Source organism: Quercus suber, unplaced genomic scaffold (genome assembly GCF_002906115.3).
Source record: "Quercus suber isolate HL8 unplaced genomic scaffold, Cork oak 2.0 scaffold_495, whole genome shotgun sequence".
Taxonomy (NCBI): Eukaryota; Viridiplantae; Streptophyta; class Magnoliopsida; order Fagales; family Fagaceae; genus Quercus; species Quercus suber.
This window is the reverse complement of record NW_027069944.1, coordinates 248,803-267,304: the sequence shown is the minus strand read 5'-3', so window position 1 is coordinate 267,304 and position 18,502 is coordinate 248,803. Positions and strand designations below refer to the sequence as shown.

Genomic DNA, 18,502 nt, shown 5'->3' with positions numbered 1-18,502 from the left:
TTCAACTCACGTTTGAATATTGACTTCTTACGATATATATGGGAAAGTTTCTCTAGAAATTTCTTCTTATTATGCCAAAGGAAAATACGATGATGAGTTCTTGGGAATACCTTTGTAATAGCTACACCCATGGATAAATCTTGATCCGTAATAATAGATTTTGGTTCCTTCCCCTACATTGCTTGAAGCCAAGTTTCAAACAACCATAGAAAAGTTTGTTCTGTCTCATCTTGCAACAATGCACAACCAAATAAAATTGATTGACAATGATGGTATAACCCGTAAAAGGAGAAAATGGTATATCATACTTGTTTGTTTTGTAAGTCATGTCAAATGTCACTACATCCCTAAAGTATTGATAACCCATCCTTGATCGTGCATCCACCCCCCCAAAAAAAAAAAAAAAATGGCCAACATCATAACATTGAATTGCATAAAATATATATATATATATATATAAATTTGGAGTTTTGAGCTTGTTGTTTTTGGCAATAGTTAAGAACAACTGAGGCATCTCCAACATCTAGATTTTTCCCCTAACATCTCTCAAGTGATTCTAGCAATCTCTACTTGTAAATATCTCGTCACATACATTGAACATCATGGCAACTTTCCTGTTGGAAGACTTTCTTCACCAAATTTTTCAACTAGACTCTTAGCAGCAGTAAACATTTTTTTGTGGCATCAAAGGTATGACACACCTTTTGGACTAATTATACCATGATTGTGGTTGTTGTCAAATCCCTACACAACCCATTTCTACAACTTCTTATTCTTCATGACCCTAAGCATTGATGCGCATCCAGTTCTAAGACTTGAGCAACTTCTATGGTTTTTTTTTTTTCATCATCTCTGCTCTCTCCACTATCAAAGTATTTTTTGTTTTGCATTGCCTTTCACAACAACGTACATAAATACAACTTGTTACATTATCACTTCTGGGTGCCTTTTTACTCGTAAGAATACGGATTCCAAACCCTTCTTTTTGGGCAAATTCTTTGTAAAAAGTTTCAACACCATCAAGTAGTAACTCTTGCTCTAATAGTCTTGAATTGTTCGGGGCATCATAAACTCTTAACATTCCATTTGCTATTTAGTAACTATAAGAAACAATATAAATAATGAACACAAATAAAAAATATGCGAACTTCTATTACTCAGACTCCTTTAAGTAATTGAACTTTTTTTCATTTTTCTTTTTCAACTTCTATTACTCAAACAAATAAGAAACCATGGTCAAGATTTTATGATTAGTTGCAAATCAAATTCCATCAAGGTTTAAAAATAAATGCAATGAATAAAATATCAATGATAGAGGATGATAAAAGCAAAGTCTAATATAATTTTAAAAAAGATTTCTTATCAGTGATTCATGTGAGAAAAAAGATGCCTATATCTACAACTGCAATCACATTTCTATATCTACAATAGTGATAAAAAAAGAGTAAAGGGGATGAACGTTGTCATTGTCTCAATGATTATAGTAATAGAATAGTAATCAACTCCAAGTTCTACAAGCCCATTTGTTCTGAAATTCTACCTAAATTATAGAAACTGGAGATAGAGACGTGGAGATACAGAACAAAATAGTCTAGAAACCACCTACAATCACATGCAATAGAATAAAATAGTTCATCAACTCAAAAAAAAAAAAAAAAAAGACTCATACCTTAAACCAAGGACCAGAGACGTTAAGATAGAGTACAACGCGTCAACTCTTGATTTGTGTTATTCAACAACCTAAAAGATTCAGGACAATTGAGTTCAAAAACATCACAAAACCGTTCATAAATTTAAAAAAAAAAAAAAAAAAAAAAAAAAAAAAAAAACAGCACACAACCTATTGATAACCAAGGACCAGAGATGTAGAGATAGAATACAACATTTCAACTCTTGATTTGTGTTATTCAACAACAATAGAGGCTGTGCTCTTTTCTTTTTTTCTTTTTTTTTCACCCCCTATTTCTACCAACGACCTGGCCGGGGAGGAGATAGAGGAAGAGTCGTGCAAATCGAGAGAGAGAGAGAGAGAGAGAGAGAGAGAGAGAGATAACGCATAGTCTTTTTTTGGGTTTAAAAATGAGTATGGAATGTATTACATAAGGGATAATAAATTAAATCAATTATAATGAGGATCTTTTTTTGACTGTTGGATCTACTTAAATCCAGTGTTTTAAAGGGTGTAACTTGAACCCATCTCTCTCTCTCTCTCTCTCTCTCTCTCTCTATATATATATATATATGTATATGTACTTGTCACTAACCCGTGCTATGCATGAGAAAGTTCTAGAAATTTATTTTAATATATTATATGTATTTTTTTCTTTATTAAGCACTAATAAATAAAATTTAAATTAATCTCATATTAATCAAGATATAATATTATATATGTTATCTCCATAGTATATTTGAACAAATAAATCAAGGTTTATAGTAACCGAACAAATAAATTAATGTTTAGAGTAACATGAGGATTAAACCATAGGTTCATATAACAATTTCAACATTAAAATTCCAACAATATAACATCAAAAACTCACTTACAGATAAATACATAAATGATTTGTTTATGTTTATATGCTTCCACTTCTCATGGATGGAAACCTTCACTACTGTATACAATAGTATTTTTGTATGATGTAATCTCATTATTACCTCAAGGCAAAGCTAAATCATGGTCCCAAACAGCAACCTAAAGTTTTTTTGTAGGCCCCTAGCAGTGTTCTTTCTTTTTCATGGTACCCTAGATCTCCCAAAAGTGAAGTTTATATGCCTTAAAAAAGAATATAACTTATTAAATTCATTGACAATAACGAAGACCTCCACATGAAAATGTTCACTTAATAGAATAAAAGTCATATTCTTTACTTTCACTAATCCACAGTTGAATTTAGTAAGTCAAATTAAAGATATCACCAAAAACTTTAAATTACATATGGTCCATCATTCCCATCATGGAAATCAAAAGATATGAACATGTGGATTGAAAATCATCATCTAAAGCATTGCCATGCCAAATAAGAAAAAGAATATATCAAGCATTGAGCACACACTTAAGACAAAATGTAAAAACCTGGAATTGAATTTGTTTCCTAATATGAAGCTCTTGATTCTTTTTTTTTTTTTCTTTTTTCATTTAAAAAAAAAAAGTTGATGAGTGCTGCTCTTGATCTAACCTCAAAATTAAAATATGCAAAATAGGAATTTAATATTTAAAAAAAAAAAAATCTATCCCTAAACTTATTGTTTAATGGGCAAAGAGAAAGCAAAGAGTTAAAAAAAATGTTTTCATATCTAAGCAATCACTAAGCCTTCATGCATGAAAATGTTTATGGAGAGGTCTCACACCATTGGCATAGATGATATGCATTTCAAAGTGTTTTTATTATTCAACCTTCTATCAAACCCCATCTATTCTATAGATCACCATGCACAATTCAAATTCCCATTCTCGCTACTTTAAAGTAGTAGCACATCAACAATAACAATATTAAACAGTTAAGTGACATTATTATGAATCTTTAGTACTCTTCTCAAATATCACTAATATGCATGAGAATTCATTCATCTGATCTACACAAAAAAATATGTGAAACAAAGAGGAATAAGTATCATATAATAAAGCTCCAACATAAATTTCTAATTCCTATAGATCAACAGTGCTGCAACTTAAATAATGCTCCCAAGTACAAGATTGTCGTGAAGTAATAACTTGGTAAGTGTAAAGTCAAATCCACATGAAAAAGGGAATTGATTTAGGGATCCACATATAACAATTTATTAAGGCGCTCAAGTTTAGAGATCCACATATAACACACCTATTGGTAGTCTTAACAATATTTATTTTATAACTCAACTAAAATTCATACGAAGGACGATATTAGTCGGATGATTTAACAATAAGAACTCAAGAATTAATTGTCTAAGGTAGTTTCATGAAATTGATTGATTTTAGGCAAAACAAAACTAGTGAATTAGTTCATAGGGAATACTAATTAAGCATTTAACGTGCCCGGAGTCTACGATAAATAAAAGAATTTGAACTAAATACTTTTCTAGATGAGTAAATCATTCAAAAACATAATAACATAAGGATTAAAATCATAAAATAATTGTTATGGACATACCAATAAATGGTTGGGTTTCACCTCTTGCCCTAGCAAGGCTTCTAGTAAGCCATAACCCAAATAAAACTCTAAAACCTGTAAAAAGACTTTAAGTAAGCCTAAATTACGTTATAAAGCATGTTACAACATATGTGGTTCACTTGTTAAGAACATATGTCATTTTTTTATGTAATTGGCTAATCCTTTGACAAAACGCACTTTACTTGTATTTGAGTAGATCTAGGATGTATTGAAATACTTCAAGAAACCATGTTTCAAGATCAAGTGTTGAAGCCTTCAAGTTTGTTCAAGAAAACAAGTTGAAAGTGCAAAGTTATTAAAGCTCGACAGCTAGCATTTGTCGAGGTTTAAAGAAGCTGTCCTGCCTGTGGCTCGACAGCTATCTCGGCAGATGCTCGACAACTTCTATCTATCGTGGTTTATAAAATCAGAATTTCTGATCTGATTTCTTGGGATCCATGTTTATGCGTTTGGGCCTTCTTTTCTCCTAACCCTAGACATATAAAAGGATTTTTTTAAGGGCCGTAAAAGAGTTCACAAGTTGCACAAGCATTGAGCAAACTTTGTTCAAGCAAATTGTGACCGAAGACAAAGTTTTGACCTAGTTCATCACTACTGAAGAAGTTGCTGTGTATTTGCACCAAAGGGTTTTGTGACCAAGCATCTTCTTGATCGTCATCGTTGGGATGAACTGAAGAATTTTGCAGCCAACAAACTTTCTCTAGTTTGTGATTAAAGTCGCGTACTGGGATTCGCGTATTGGTTAGTCACGTACTTGGGAGCCATGCATTAAAAAGGGAAACTATCACTACAGAACAAGTCTAATTGGGTATTGGGGTAAGCGTTCAACTGTAGGTTGGTAAGGTACTTGAGATTCCTTTACTTGTAACCACTTGTTGTGATAATAGTGAAGTTTCGGGAGTAGTGACCTGAAAATCACCCGGTGTGGTTTTTGCTGTCAGGTTTTTCCCATTCGTAAACAAATCACCGTGTTATTTATTTTTTACTACATAATTAGTTTATTGGTGATTTGTTTGTGCTACCACGCATTTGCATGTAAAATTGATTAATTAATAACTTGGCTAATTAATTAATTAATTTAGTCACAAGGGGTCAATACGTTTTTGGCCTATCAAGTGGTATCAAAGTAGGCACACTCTGATTAGGTTTAATCTTTGTTGTGTTGATCCATTAACCCCTGTTTGTCATGGATAGAGGACAGTCATTAATTATACCTCCTTTATTTGATGGCACTAACTATGCATACTAGAAAGTGCGCATGAGAGCTTTCTTGTAGTCTTTAGATGAAAAGGTGTGGCAAGATGTAGAGATTGGCTGGACCAAGCCAAAAGAAGCCCCTACCAATTAGGATGAAGCCAAGATCAAGGTGGCAAACTTCAACAGCAGAGCTTTGAATGCCTTATTTAGCGCAGTCACCAATGAGGAGTTCAAGAAGATATCCTCTATTGAAACTGCAAAGGAAGCATGGATTATCTTCCAAACAACCTATGTGGGTACAAAGACTGTCAAAGATTCAAAGCTTCAAAGGCTCACTATAAGCTTTGAAGAGATAAAAATGGAGGAGGATGAGTCGTTCGATGAGTTCTATGCCAAGCTCAAGGACATAGTGAACTCAGCTTTCAATCTTAGGGAAACCATACCTGAACCCAAGATTGTGAGGAAAGTGCACAAATCTCTACCTGAGAGATTCCATGCGAAGATTACGACTATAGAGGAATCAAAGGATATTGACGAGATTCCTTTGACTAAGTTGGTTGGAAACTTGCAGACCTACGAGTTAGGGTTATCTAGGATTGGCAAGTTGGGTAAAGGCAAGAGCATGGCCTTGAAGGCAAAAAGCAATGACACAGATGAGTCTTCCGATGATGAAGATTCAAAGATGAAGTCCTACATTACAAGGTAGTTCAAGAAGTTTATGAAGAATGCCAATGGAAGGAACTTCGACAAGGACCGCAGACAATCTAGTTCTTCTCAATTTAAGGGCCAAGACAAAGGGAAGAAGGATGTAAAGGATGGCGGTCAGTACACTGTTCCCGTAGGACCTAAGTGCTTTGGGTGTCATGGTTTTGGACACATGAAACAGAAGTGTCCTACATATCTCAAGAGTATTGGGAAGAGCAAGGCACTTGCTACAACCTTGAGTAACACTGAGCCTGAAGATGATTCCGACAATGAGGATGACGGAATCCTGAATGCCTTCACTGCCATAGTTAATCTTACTGAAGGGATTGTTGAAGACGTGGAAGAAGAAGAAGAATTGGTGGATGCTAAGTGTGAGAAGATGGATGATCAAGATGATATCCATATAGCCTATGAGAAATTGTACAAGCTTTTTGAGAAGCATGAGAAATTGTATAGGCTGGCTACCAAGAAACTCAGTGATGTGGAACTTGATCGTGAAGAGTTGTCCACAAAGTGTGATGAAGCTAATCAGACTATTGGAGCACCAAGGCTTGAGAACAATTTCTTGGCCGAGAAGACCAAGAAGCTTGTAGCGGAACTGTTTCAAGTCAGAGCTCAATTGGAAATGACTTCAAGTGCAAAGCTTGATGAGATGCTCAACATTTAGAAATCTGCTTCAGATCGAATAGGTTTAGGGTATGGTCTTTCTTCCTCTAATATTGCTTCTACTAGTGCTACTGTGTTTGTTCCTCTTGCTAATAATACTGAAATTAAGAACACTGATGTTAAAACTGAATTAGCTAGTGAGAACTTAGACAAGGGTAAATCTATCTTAGGAGCACACTCTAAGCAGGATAAGAAAGATGTTAAAAACCCTAGGGTTAAGAAGGGTAACTCTTAAAAGCCTAAACAGAAGAAGCAGCATCTCTGCCATCATTGTGGAGTTGCTGGTCATACTCAACCAAATTGCTATAAGTGGTTCGCTACTCAACAGAGCAATGGCATGATCGCATCTGGAAGCCAGAATCAGCTTCAATCCTCTCTTGCTCCTCTTGGTGATCTTCTCAAAGCCCTCATGTTTCGTTCGAATTTGAACGGTTTCAATTCTTCCCCCTCACCGCCGGTTCAAGGTTTTAATCAAAGGAAAGGCTCTTCCAAGATGTGGAAGAAAAAGGATTCTAAATGATTTTATCACTTTCTTCTGTCTTCTTGCTTTAATTTGTTGTTGCATTACTTATGTGTGTTTTTTTTTAGTCAGTCTAGTTTTATGCTTTGCTTTGTTTAAACATGTTTTTATTTGTTTGTTTTCAGTTTTTACTTGTTTTGTTTTTGATATAAAATAAAAAAAAATATTGAAAAATCAGAAAAATACAAAAACAGTGTGTGTTTTATGTACTTTGGTACTTGTGTACCTTGGATGACCATTGAAACAAAGTTTTCTAAACTTTGTATCTTTTGTAACTTAAATGAGCATCTCTATGCACAACTAAGCAAGTAAACTTTGTGGCTTTTGTAAGATTAAGTTATCTCTTGAACTTAACACTCGTATAACTCTTTTTGACGTGTAGGACTAGAAAATCCTAAGAGAAAGGCATAAATAGCCATCTCACCACTATTGCCCGCCAATCATAATTTGACACCTGTATACTTCGGCATAGCAAAAGTGCAGTGTCAAAGACATCCTTATGCTTCGGCATAGTAAAAGTGCAATGTCAAATGCTTAATATCTTGGGTATCTCTTTTCTATCTCTTATATGCCTATGCATGATATGCAAAATAAAAAGAAAATATGCAAAGAAAATAAAAAGCTAAAAGATCAAAAATACTTTAAATATGATTGCAAGCATGTATTCTAGGAGATGTGGGAGTTATAGGATGTACCTCGAAGGTGATAGTCCCCATTGAACAGTTATGCTTGTGTGTGAGTTAAAGTGATTTTCTCATATCTCAAATTGTCATAACATGTATGCACATATGCAATCTTGCGATGTTTTTCACACACAACACGCAATATTCTTTCCTACTCTTGATACATGTGTAGGAACAATGTGATTTGGCCATCACAAGGTTTTACATGTGCTAATGTATGCTCACTAAACTGTCTTGACTTATTTTTGAGATATAAAATTTGTTAGACTTGTTTAGTGTGTGTGTGTGTTTTTGGGGATCCATGTGCTTAAAATTACTGTTGAGAGATGTTTTTGAGAGCTTAATATGTTGATTGGATCAGTGTTTGAGTTGCATGTTGGATTTCATTCGTGTTTGTGTTTTTCTCTTCTAGAAAAAACTGTTTTTAAAAGTTGGCTCAACACCTCCTTGATACCTTGCTATCTATCGAGCTTCTCAAGCTTTTTCTTATCGCAATCCTGACACCTCCTCGACACCTGGTGGATCGATCGAGAAATCTCCTGCCACCTCGATAGCTTCTCGACACCTTGTCGATCGATCGAGATTTTGTCCTCAATCTGGTGTTTTATCCCTTGATACCTCCTCGACACCTATAGCTGTCAACCTTCTTTTTCTCGACACCTCCCTCGATAGCTGTCTCAACACCTTTCGATACCTTCATCTATCGAGATTTACTGAACTCCTATATATTTGTTCAGCGCGATCTGGTTCTCACTTTTCTCAATCTCTCTCTTGACAGTTTCTCTCTTTTCTCTCCCAAACACTCTTTTCTCGCTCAAAACCTTCAATTCACGTGATTTTCGACTCTTCTTTGCTCCAAATCACTTGGTATGCTCTCTTATCTATTCATTCTTCATGCATTTCATGTTTTAAAACCTAGGTTTTGGGGTTTTTGAAAAATTTTGGGGTTTTTCAAAATTGATGAGTGTTTATTGTAATTTTGGGATGAGTTTTCATTTACATGTGTTTAAAATCTCATGCATTGCATCACATTAGCATTATAATAGTATTTTCATGCATTTAGATGTGTGTAACATACTTGTGTGTTGGTAGGATTGGATTGGGCTGAGCCCATGATGCCTTTTACTTTGCATGTCACATACTCATGCATTTTCATGCATACGTACTCTCTTTTCAGTATATTTTGATATATTTGAAATGTTTGGGACTTTTCTGATTGTCTCATTCTCTCCCTCTCTCTCTGTGTTTACATTAGTCATGTCTATGGCACCTAAATGTAAGTCTGCTCCGTCTCGGAACCCTCTTCATTTTGGGGCATCATCTTCTTCTGATCCTACTCCTTCTAACATTCGGTTCCGTGATAAGGATGCTCGAAAGGCATACTCGGAGAACTTTTCTCGACGAGGTGTTCATTCGGAACGCTGAGTCATTTTGGCGAACTTCGCCGACACTGACCTTCTCGATGTCATTCACAGTCAGGGATGGGAGTTACTGTGTAACGTCCCGGTCACTTGTCCTCTCGTGCTTATTCAGGAGTTTTACTCCAACATGCACGAGATTGATTCTTTAGTACCTTTCTTTCACACTCGCGTTCGAGGTGTGTGCTTTGCTGTCACACTGCAGCTTGTTGCGGATGTGCTTCGTGTTTCGAGGGTAGAGCATCTTGACTACCCTGGTTGTGAGCGTCTAAGGACTGTGTCCAAAGACAAGATGATGTCTGCTTTCTATGAGCACCTATCTGTTTGGGGTGAGCGTCAGTTTACGCCATGTTGGTCTTTTGCTAAAGGTCCTTGATTCATGAACATGGTGATGACTTTTGTTTTGTACCCACTCACTCACTATAACTCTATCACAAAGCCTTGTGCTCGATTCTTGCTTTCTTTGTTCAAGCACCTCACTATAGATTTTCCTTCACATTTTATTCTTTCCATCATAGATGTGTTTAGGGATACGGCTACCCTTGATAAGCTCATCTTCCCTTCAGTTATCACGCAAATTCTACGCCATTTTTCTATTCCTTTTCCCTCTTCTGATCACTTTTCTGTCATGTGTGCCATAGACGTCGCTACCGTAAAACGTAGTAAGGCTCAGTTTAGGTCATGACAGGAGTCAGTAGCTCCTTCTTCCGGTTTGACTCCATCTTGGTCTTGGAGACATCATGGCGCAGCTGCAACGCATGGATGCTCGCCTTGATACACTCTCTACGGAGTCGTATCAAGTGAACGTTCGTGTCGGTCATATTACACGATGGTAGGCGGCTATGGGTGGTTATGCTTCTGAGGCTACTCCTTCACCACCTCCTCTAGTGGCTTCTGATTCTGATGTTGAGGATGATGATGATGATGATGGTGATGACGATGATGCTTCAGATGATGAAGCTCTACTGATGAGATGTCTACTTGAAACTCTACCCTTTGTCACTCATGACAAAAAGGGGGAGTATTTTTGAATATGAGAGTAGTTATCTTAGGGGGAGAGTTAGTATAGGACTTTTTGTTAGGGAGAGTGTTGATACTTGAGGGATGTAGTGAGGATAAGATGTATTTTTTTTTCTCTTTTCTTTCTATTATAGATACATTGTTCTTGTACCTTGGGTCTTATGATCATTTTTACACATACATTGTACTTATCTTCTTTATATGTGGATGTATGTTTCTTTCACCTATCTTTACATATGTTGTTTCTTTTCTTTCTTTATACACATGTTTCTTATACTTGTATGCAATCTATTATTTTTGTTTCACACTAAGATGCCTTGATGAGTTTTGTTTAAAGTATTTCAGAAATACAGGTTGTCAAAGTCTACTTGCCATAAACTCTTTTCTTGCAAAGTTTTTCAAGAGTTTGTGTTAGGATAGATTTCATTGTATTCAACAAGTGAATATGAGTTGAGTGATTTATGACTTCTTTCATATCTCATTTGTTTGTTGTGGTTTTGTCACAGATTGCCAAAGGGGGAGATTGTTAGGACATATGTGGTTCACTTGTTAAGAACATATGTCATTCTTTTATATAATTGGCTAATTCTTTGACAAAACGTACTTTACTTGTATTTGAGTAGATCTAGGATGTGTTGAAATACTTCAAGAAACTATGTTTCAAGATTAAGTGTTGAAACCTTCAAGTCTGTTCAAGAAAACAAGTTAAAAGTGCAAAGTTACTAAACCTCGACAGCTAGCTCAACAGCTAGCATGTGTCAAGGTTTAAAGAAGCTGTTCTGTCCGTGGCTCGATAGCTATCTCGACAGATGCTCGACAGCTTCTATCTAGACATGGCAAAATGGGCGGGTCGGGTCGGGTTCGGTTCGGGTCAGGTCAATTGGGTTAACGGGTCAAAACGGGTAATTTTTAAATGGGTCAATCAAGTTACGGGTCAATCGGGTTGCGGGTCGGGTTGAGTTAACCCATATTTTTCAAAGTTTTTTTTTTTTTTTTTTTTTTTTTTTTTTTTTTTCAATTACAAAAATAAATTAATGACAACCTGTTTAGAGAGAATGAATAAAATCAGTTAAGCAAATGAATTGCACTTAATGCCACTTGTTAATATCCTTCCAATTCTAACAGTTTTGACTTTTGAGCATGACAAAAATTATTTGTAGTCATAAATTGATGATGAAAAAAGTCTTCAATGTTAATAGTTCATTGTCAAAATGCAAATAATTACAAGTTTGCAACTTTAAAAAGAGATAAATCTTAAAACCAATAAAACAAGTGAGCCAGCAAAGTAGCAAGTTATTGGTCTTCTTAAGTGCACATGTTCCTGTTGCATTTAAAATAATAGTAAAGTTAGATTACTTAGAAATATAAACTAAACAAAAAAAGATTTAAAAATAAACACAACATATTAAGTGAAGAACTCAACTAAACTTTCAGGTTTGTTTGTAAAATTAATTGTATTGTGCATTTTGTTTTGTGCTTCAACTTTGGACAATAGAGTGAACCGAGTGAGTGATGGACTACAGCTAGCAAGCATTGACGAATGAATGAGATTGTTTTTTTTTTTTTTTTAATGGTTGTGAGTCGGCCAAGTTGGCCCTTGTGTAGAGTGTAGTGACAATAGTGTTGTGATATGTCTTGTCTACTGTCACATAAATTGAATATATTATTGGTTATAATAAACATTGAATATATTATTAAAAGTTTTGGTACTTTGTGCTTTATGCACATAGTATCAGGACGTAATTAAAAAAAAAAATTAGCGAATTTTTTTTAACGGGTTGAGTCACAGGTTATCCGGGTCGGGTCGGGTCGGGTTTACCGGCAAAAAAAAAAATCGGGTTGGGTCATGGGTCAACCCGTTTTTGTTTCGGGTCAAAAAAATCAGGTTCGGGTCAGGTATTTTTCGGGTCGGGTCAGAATTTTCTGACCCGTATTGCCATGTCTACTTCTATCTGTTGAGGTTTATAAAATAAGAATTTCTGATCTGATTTCTTGGGATCCGTGTTTATGTGTTTGGGCCTTCTTTTCTCCTAACCCTAGACATATAAACAAATTGTTTTAAGGGCCGTAAAAGAGTTCACAATGCGCAAGCATTAAGCAAACTCTGTTCAAGCAAATTGTGACTAGAGACAAAGTTTTGACCTAGTTCATTACTATTGAAGAAGTTGCTGTGTATTTGCACCAAAGGGTTTTGTGACCAAGCATCTTCTTGATCGTCATCGTTGGGATGAACTGAAGAGCTTTGCAGCCAACAAATTTTCTCTAGTTTGTGATTGAAGTCGCGTACTGGGATCACGCATTGGTTAGTCACATACTGTCACTACAAAACAAGTCCAATTGGGTATTGAGGTAAGGGTTCAACTGTAAGTTGGTAAGATACTTGAGATTCCTTTACTTGTAACCGCTTGTTGTGATAACAGTGGAGTTTTGGGAGTGGTGACCTGAAAATCACCCGATGGGGTTTTTGCCATTAAGTTTTCCCCATTTGTAAACAAATCACCGTGTTATTTATTTTTCGCTGCATAATTAGTTTATTGGTGATTTGTTTGTGCTATCACGCATTTGCATGTTAAATTGATTAATTAATAACTTGGCTAATTAATTAATTAATTTAATCACAAGGGCTCAATACATTTTTAGCCTATCAAAGCAGTTATCCCCAGAATTTCTCCCTAAGGAGCCTTTAAATAGGTCAAGGAATCCTATTACAATTTGAATTTCGGTTTGGAGAAAATCCCAGGTTTTAGGTTTCACTTAACCGACGTTTTCAGCCCACTTATCTTCATAATTCAGACTTTTGGTATACGAAAAAGTTGTAGCCCTTTAAGTTAGCTTCGCAGCCCAACTTGAATCATCTTGATTGGACATCTGAGTTGAAAGTTATGCTCTAAATACTAACTGGTGCGCAGGCTGGAATACTAATCCGAATTAGACTAGGATTTGGTACAAATTTTCTTTGATTCCTTGCTCCAATTGGACTCGAATTTAATTGGGTTGGCCTATTTTGACTTCATCATAGCTCTATTAAAAGTAAAGTCCATTAGCTTTCTTCTTTGCACAAATCCAATTATTTAATTTTATTATCCTACAAAAGATAAATTCATGCATTAAAATTTAATTAGGTTTCAAGCTTGTAAACAAAAATGAAATATTCAGTTTAGTAGAATTTCATATTTTTGTCTCTATTTTTTTTAGTGGATATTTCAATAATTCTTCTTGTGAATTCAAAGAACTCTAGTTTATTAATGACTATTTTTTATTGAGATAAATGAAATTTGGTTCTTGCTATCCTCCACCCCCATCAGCTAGCCCTTTGTTGTTATTTGCTCAAGGAAGAAAAAATGCGATAATGTGCACTTTATTTTCCCCATAAAAAATTGTGGCTAACTTGTTCCAATCAAATTTTGGAAAAAAATTATTTTGTATATATTTTTTGAAACATAATAATATAAATAATTTAAAAAACAATATAAACAAAATTGGTCTAATCTAAATTAACCATAACATGGAAACCCATTCTCAAAAAATAAAATAAAATAAAATAAAATAACATGGAAAACAATTGCAACAAGAAAACGGCTAAGAAATAAGCTATATATTAGTAATAAATTAACGTTTAATGACTTTAATCAGAAAATACATATATGATATCAATATCATAGTATTAATGTGACATTGATTGAACAACAAAACCCCCCACCCACCACAACACACCCCCCCCTCCCCCCCACCCAAAAAATAAAAACCCTTGGCAATAACATGTGTTGTTTTAGCAAATATTTTTCTCATGTATGAGGAATTGAACAAGACGTCAAAGAAATCGAATTTTCTAGAAGAAATGGTTAAAAAAAGAAAAAGAAATATGATATCTATGACTAAGAAAATTGCACGTTAATATGTAGCGTAGTTGAAAGGTGAAGATTTATTTATTAATTTTACTGTTTTAGATAAATACCAATTTCATTAAGCAAGAACAACACAAACATCCTTCCTCCACACATCCCGAGTAGATTCAGGCAGGCAGTTCATATTACAACAATTACAGGGAAAGGTATAATTAACAATTCTCTACTATGAGCCACCATTATGGCCATATATGCAAAGAAAGTTAATGGAGGAGAAAAGAAAAACTTGATCCTAACAGAAGTGGTAAAGCTAGATAACAAAGGATAATTATACTCTCTATTACTATATCATCTGCCCTAACAGAAGTGGACAAGCAATCTACTAAAAAGAGCGTTTTGAGTCTTTGTTAGGACTTGGGAATAATTTCCCTAAAGCCATTTCATCCAAAAGAAAATGGTTGGTTTTTGGGCAAAGGCATTGGTGTACTGTCATTTCTTAACATAAATAACACATCTGACATAGTGGGCCGATCATCAGTATTATTCTGTATACATAGGAGGCCGATATGGATCCATCTCAACACCTTATATTTGACACATGAATCACTTATTGAAGGATCAATTAGTTCTAGCCCTTGGCCTTCTTCCCATAAATTCCATGCCTGAGAAAATCGTTTACAATATTAGAAGCACACATAACAATGAATATAAATTAAATCCAAAGCTTAAATTTAATAGACATACATATCCTACTAAATTGAGTGTGTGATCAACATGGTAGAAGCTATTGTTTTTTCTACCACTCACGATTTCAATCATCAAGACTCCAAAGCTGTAGACATCGGATTTTATAGAGAACACCCCTTCCATAGCATACTCAGGAGACATATAGCCACTACACCAAAAGCATAATAAAAATTTCATTTCACAAGTGATTGAATTGAGCACACGTAATAGTAAGATTAAAATAGGACTTTAATCATCACAAGTGTAGGGGTCTATTATTAACTTACTATGTTCCAACAATTACGTTAGTGTTTGCTTCCAATTCATCCGGTTTGAAAATTCGTGCCATGCCAAAATCAGAAATCTTAGGATTCATGTTTTGGTCAAGGAGTATGTTACCAGCTTTTAAATCTCTATGAATTATTCTACGTCTTGAATATTTATGGAGATAAAGTAGTCCTTGAGCAATTCCTTCAATTATGTTGAAACGTTTTTTCCAATCTAATAACTTGCTCCTCTTTGAATCTATCCAATATAAACAATTAAATAGTTGTGATCAGTAATCTAGTTTTCAGAAAGTAATATAATAAACTTAAATTTTATTTCTGAAAAATAAGCAAAGGAAGTTCTAGTAAAAGTCAATGTTTTTCTAACCAAATAGAAAGCAATCTAAGCTTTTGTTGGGCATGTATTCATAAATCAACATCATCTCTTCTCCATGAATGCAACAACCAAAAAGTTTAACAATATTCACATGATGGAGTTTAGGCATGACTATCAGCTCATTCTTGAACTCCAATATTCCTTGTCCTGAATTTCGCCCTAACCGCTTTATCGCTATTGTTTGCCCCCCTGCCAATTTTGCCTGATGTGGTGATTAAAAAAGATTAATTCAGCTTAGATGTAAATTACTCAAAACTACTTGATGTAGAAGTTGTTGGGTGCATTGCACCATGGGTCCAGCCCACATGCTTTTTTCAAGAGCTCATTTAATGAGCATGGCACCCATGACTTGTGAGAAGTCTGACTTCTCTTAATGAGAAGTGAGCCAAAGTGTGTTGAACAGGCTGAAGACAAAAGAAAAGAAAGAAGCAAAAGCAAGAGTCATTCGGCTATTGCAGAGTTGAAGAAAAGAGAATTGGTTGAAGTAAAGTCAAAGTAAGTGGCTTGCATTTATTGTGATTTGATGAGAAGAGTGTGAAAGGAAGAAAGGAAGAAAAGGTGAAACAAATAAATAGGGAGGCCATTCGGCCAGTGAAGATGTGGGAAAAAAGAAGTGAAGTCCCAGAGTGTGAGGACTAAGTGTGTGAGTGAGAGCAAGCGAAAAGAGAAGAGAAAAATAGAGAGAGTAAGAGAAAATTGTGAGAGATACACAGTGAGAAAGAGAGAAGTGAGTGAAAAGAAAAAGAAAGTTTTTCTTTACTCAAGTTGTATTTCTAAGTGTTGTAATCTCTATTTAATATAGTGAAATTATTCGGAGTTTATCCCGTGATTTTTCCCTTGAGGGGAAAGGGTTTCCACGTAAATTTTTGTGTTATTGTATGGTTGTGCTTCCGTTATGCTTGCTGAAATTTATTCACAGCTATATAGAATTATTCCCAATAGAAATTTATTTAGAGGTGACCTTATACACAGGCCCAAAGCCTCCTTCTCCAAGCTTGTTTTCTAATGAAAAATTGTTTGTTGCATCCACGACACATGTATAGCTAATTACACTGAAATGAGCTCCATCCTTCACATCATTTAGAATTTCATTCAAGTTGATAGATGGGTCCAAGTTCACTAAAGCAAGTAATCCGTTTTCACCGTTTGTTTAATCACTCCCTGTTAAATTTTCATAGAACGTCATAATTTGCATATAGCATATTAAATAATCAAGAATTGGTAAATTTAAATATTATATATATATATATATATACCTTGAATTACAACTGCTCTCCGTTTGAGTAGATAACACAATATGCAGAAAACAATCACGAGTAGAGCAATGGCTGTGAAAATTGCAACGCATATCCACTTCTTTGTTCCTATACCTGGTCATATATAGCAGTGTTGATAAGAAATTGTGGAAGATGAGTGCCCTTACGAAGGGATAAACGAGTGTTAAGCATAATAAACAAAGGAGATCCATCAAAGGAATCATGCAAAGTTCAGATCCTTCAAACCCAAAACTTAACTAAAAAGGTGTTGAAATGCAAACTAATTAATATCACATATGAAGCTCCAATCTAACCAATTTTATAAATCTTTAACAGTTTGTATTTGAAACCTCAGTGAAAGAGAAAATTAGACAAGCCTTAGTTTAGTTAGTTTACTAATGGTTTGTGTTTTGAAATTCTTGACCTAGATTTATTTTTTGTTGCATCTGTAATTTGTGTAATCCCATAGTACAAGGCACATAAACCTTGAATAAGATCCACATTTCCTAAGATCCTTAGCAATTGCTAATTTGTGTACCATCTATAAGTAACAAATATTTTTCCAATAAAACCTCAATTAAGATAATTAAGATGCAATACACATGAATATCTAACTAGGGCAAAACTTTTAAAGAAAAAACTTTTAGTGTGTGTATGTGTAGAGAGAGTGGGGGAGAGAGAGAGCTGCTATTTCTTGAGGAAGTTTAAGTTTGGAGAGAGCTCGATCTGAATCTGTTTGGGAACTGAGTTAATGATTGAGCATATTTAAATGGAATCAGGGGCCAAGAGAAGTTTATAGGTTTAAAAAAAAAAATCAAAGATAATTGAGGAATTGAGTAAATGATTGAACAAACCTAGTGTTTGTATATGTAGAGAGAGAGAGAGAGAGAGAGAGATTCAAGCTGCTATTTCTTGATCAAGAAGTTTAAGTTTGGAGAAGCTCGATCTGAATCTGTTTGTGAACTGAGGAAATGATCGAACATATCTAAATCTGCTGCTATGACCTTACCTTCGTCACAAATTATCTATATATATACACTTAAAAATTGCTCTATTAATAACCCAGATTGGAAGTTGCTCAAATTCAATGACTCTTGCATTATTGGTAATTTTCCTTATATAAACATGCATATACTTAAAAGTTGCATTATATATATATATATATATTGCTCAAATTCAATGACTCTTGCAAAGTGAACCTTCTTTCTGTGGAAACTAGGAACCTTGAGGATTTGAGTGTATCACCTGATTTAAAATTATCCATATTTACGCCATGAGAAGTAGACAACAAGCATGAGAAAAATAGAAAGAAAACTAATTTGAGAATGTTTATCACGTTGTTAGCCATGACGATCGACTACTGTCGTTTCACTTGTGACCTAATTAGCAAGCTACTTATATGCTCATGTCAGCGTATAATGCGGGCCTACAAGGAAACATACAGCTACGTCCTGCTAAGGTCAAACAGGTTAGTTAAAAAAGTTAGGCCGTCCATTGGAAAAAGATTTTTTTATTGTTTTTTGAGAAACAGTGGTCTTTACGCTCCGACATCTCATTGGTTAATGACTATCACTGGTCCGTGGTCCAATTATTTTGCTAAATATGTACCGCTCCGACATCTCATTGGTTAATGACTATCACTGGTCCGTGGTCCA

The 18,502-nt window shown here is 34.9% G+C and overlaps 1 protein-coding gene across 1 annotated transcript; it reads right to left on the bottom strand.

Moving 5' to 3' along the window:
* Positions 1 to 14,642: 14,642 nt before the first annotated feature.
* On the bottom strand, positions 14,643 to 18,111 carry LOC112040121 (receptor-like serine/threonine-protein kinase SD1-7). Its single transcript, XM_065763170.1, has 7 exons — positions 18,093 to 18,111; positions 16,848 to 16,961; positions 16,553 to 16,710; positions 15,723 to 15,793; positions 15,216 to 15,443; positions 14,947 to 15,097; positions 14,643 to 14,864 (listed from the first exon to the last, which is right to left on the bottom strand). The coding sequence occupies exons 1-7, from the start codon at positions 18,109 to 18,111 to the stop codon at positions 14,643 to 14,645; spliced, it is 963 nt and encodes a 320-aa protein (XP_065619242.1).
* Between the last annotated feature and the right edge of the window lie 391 nt (positions 18,112 to 18,502).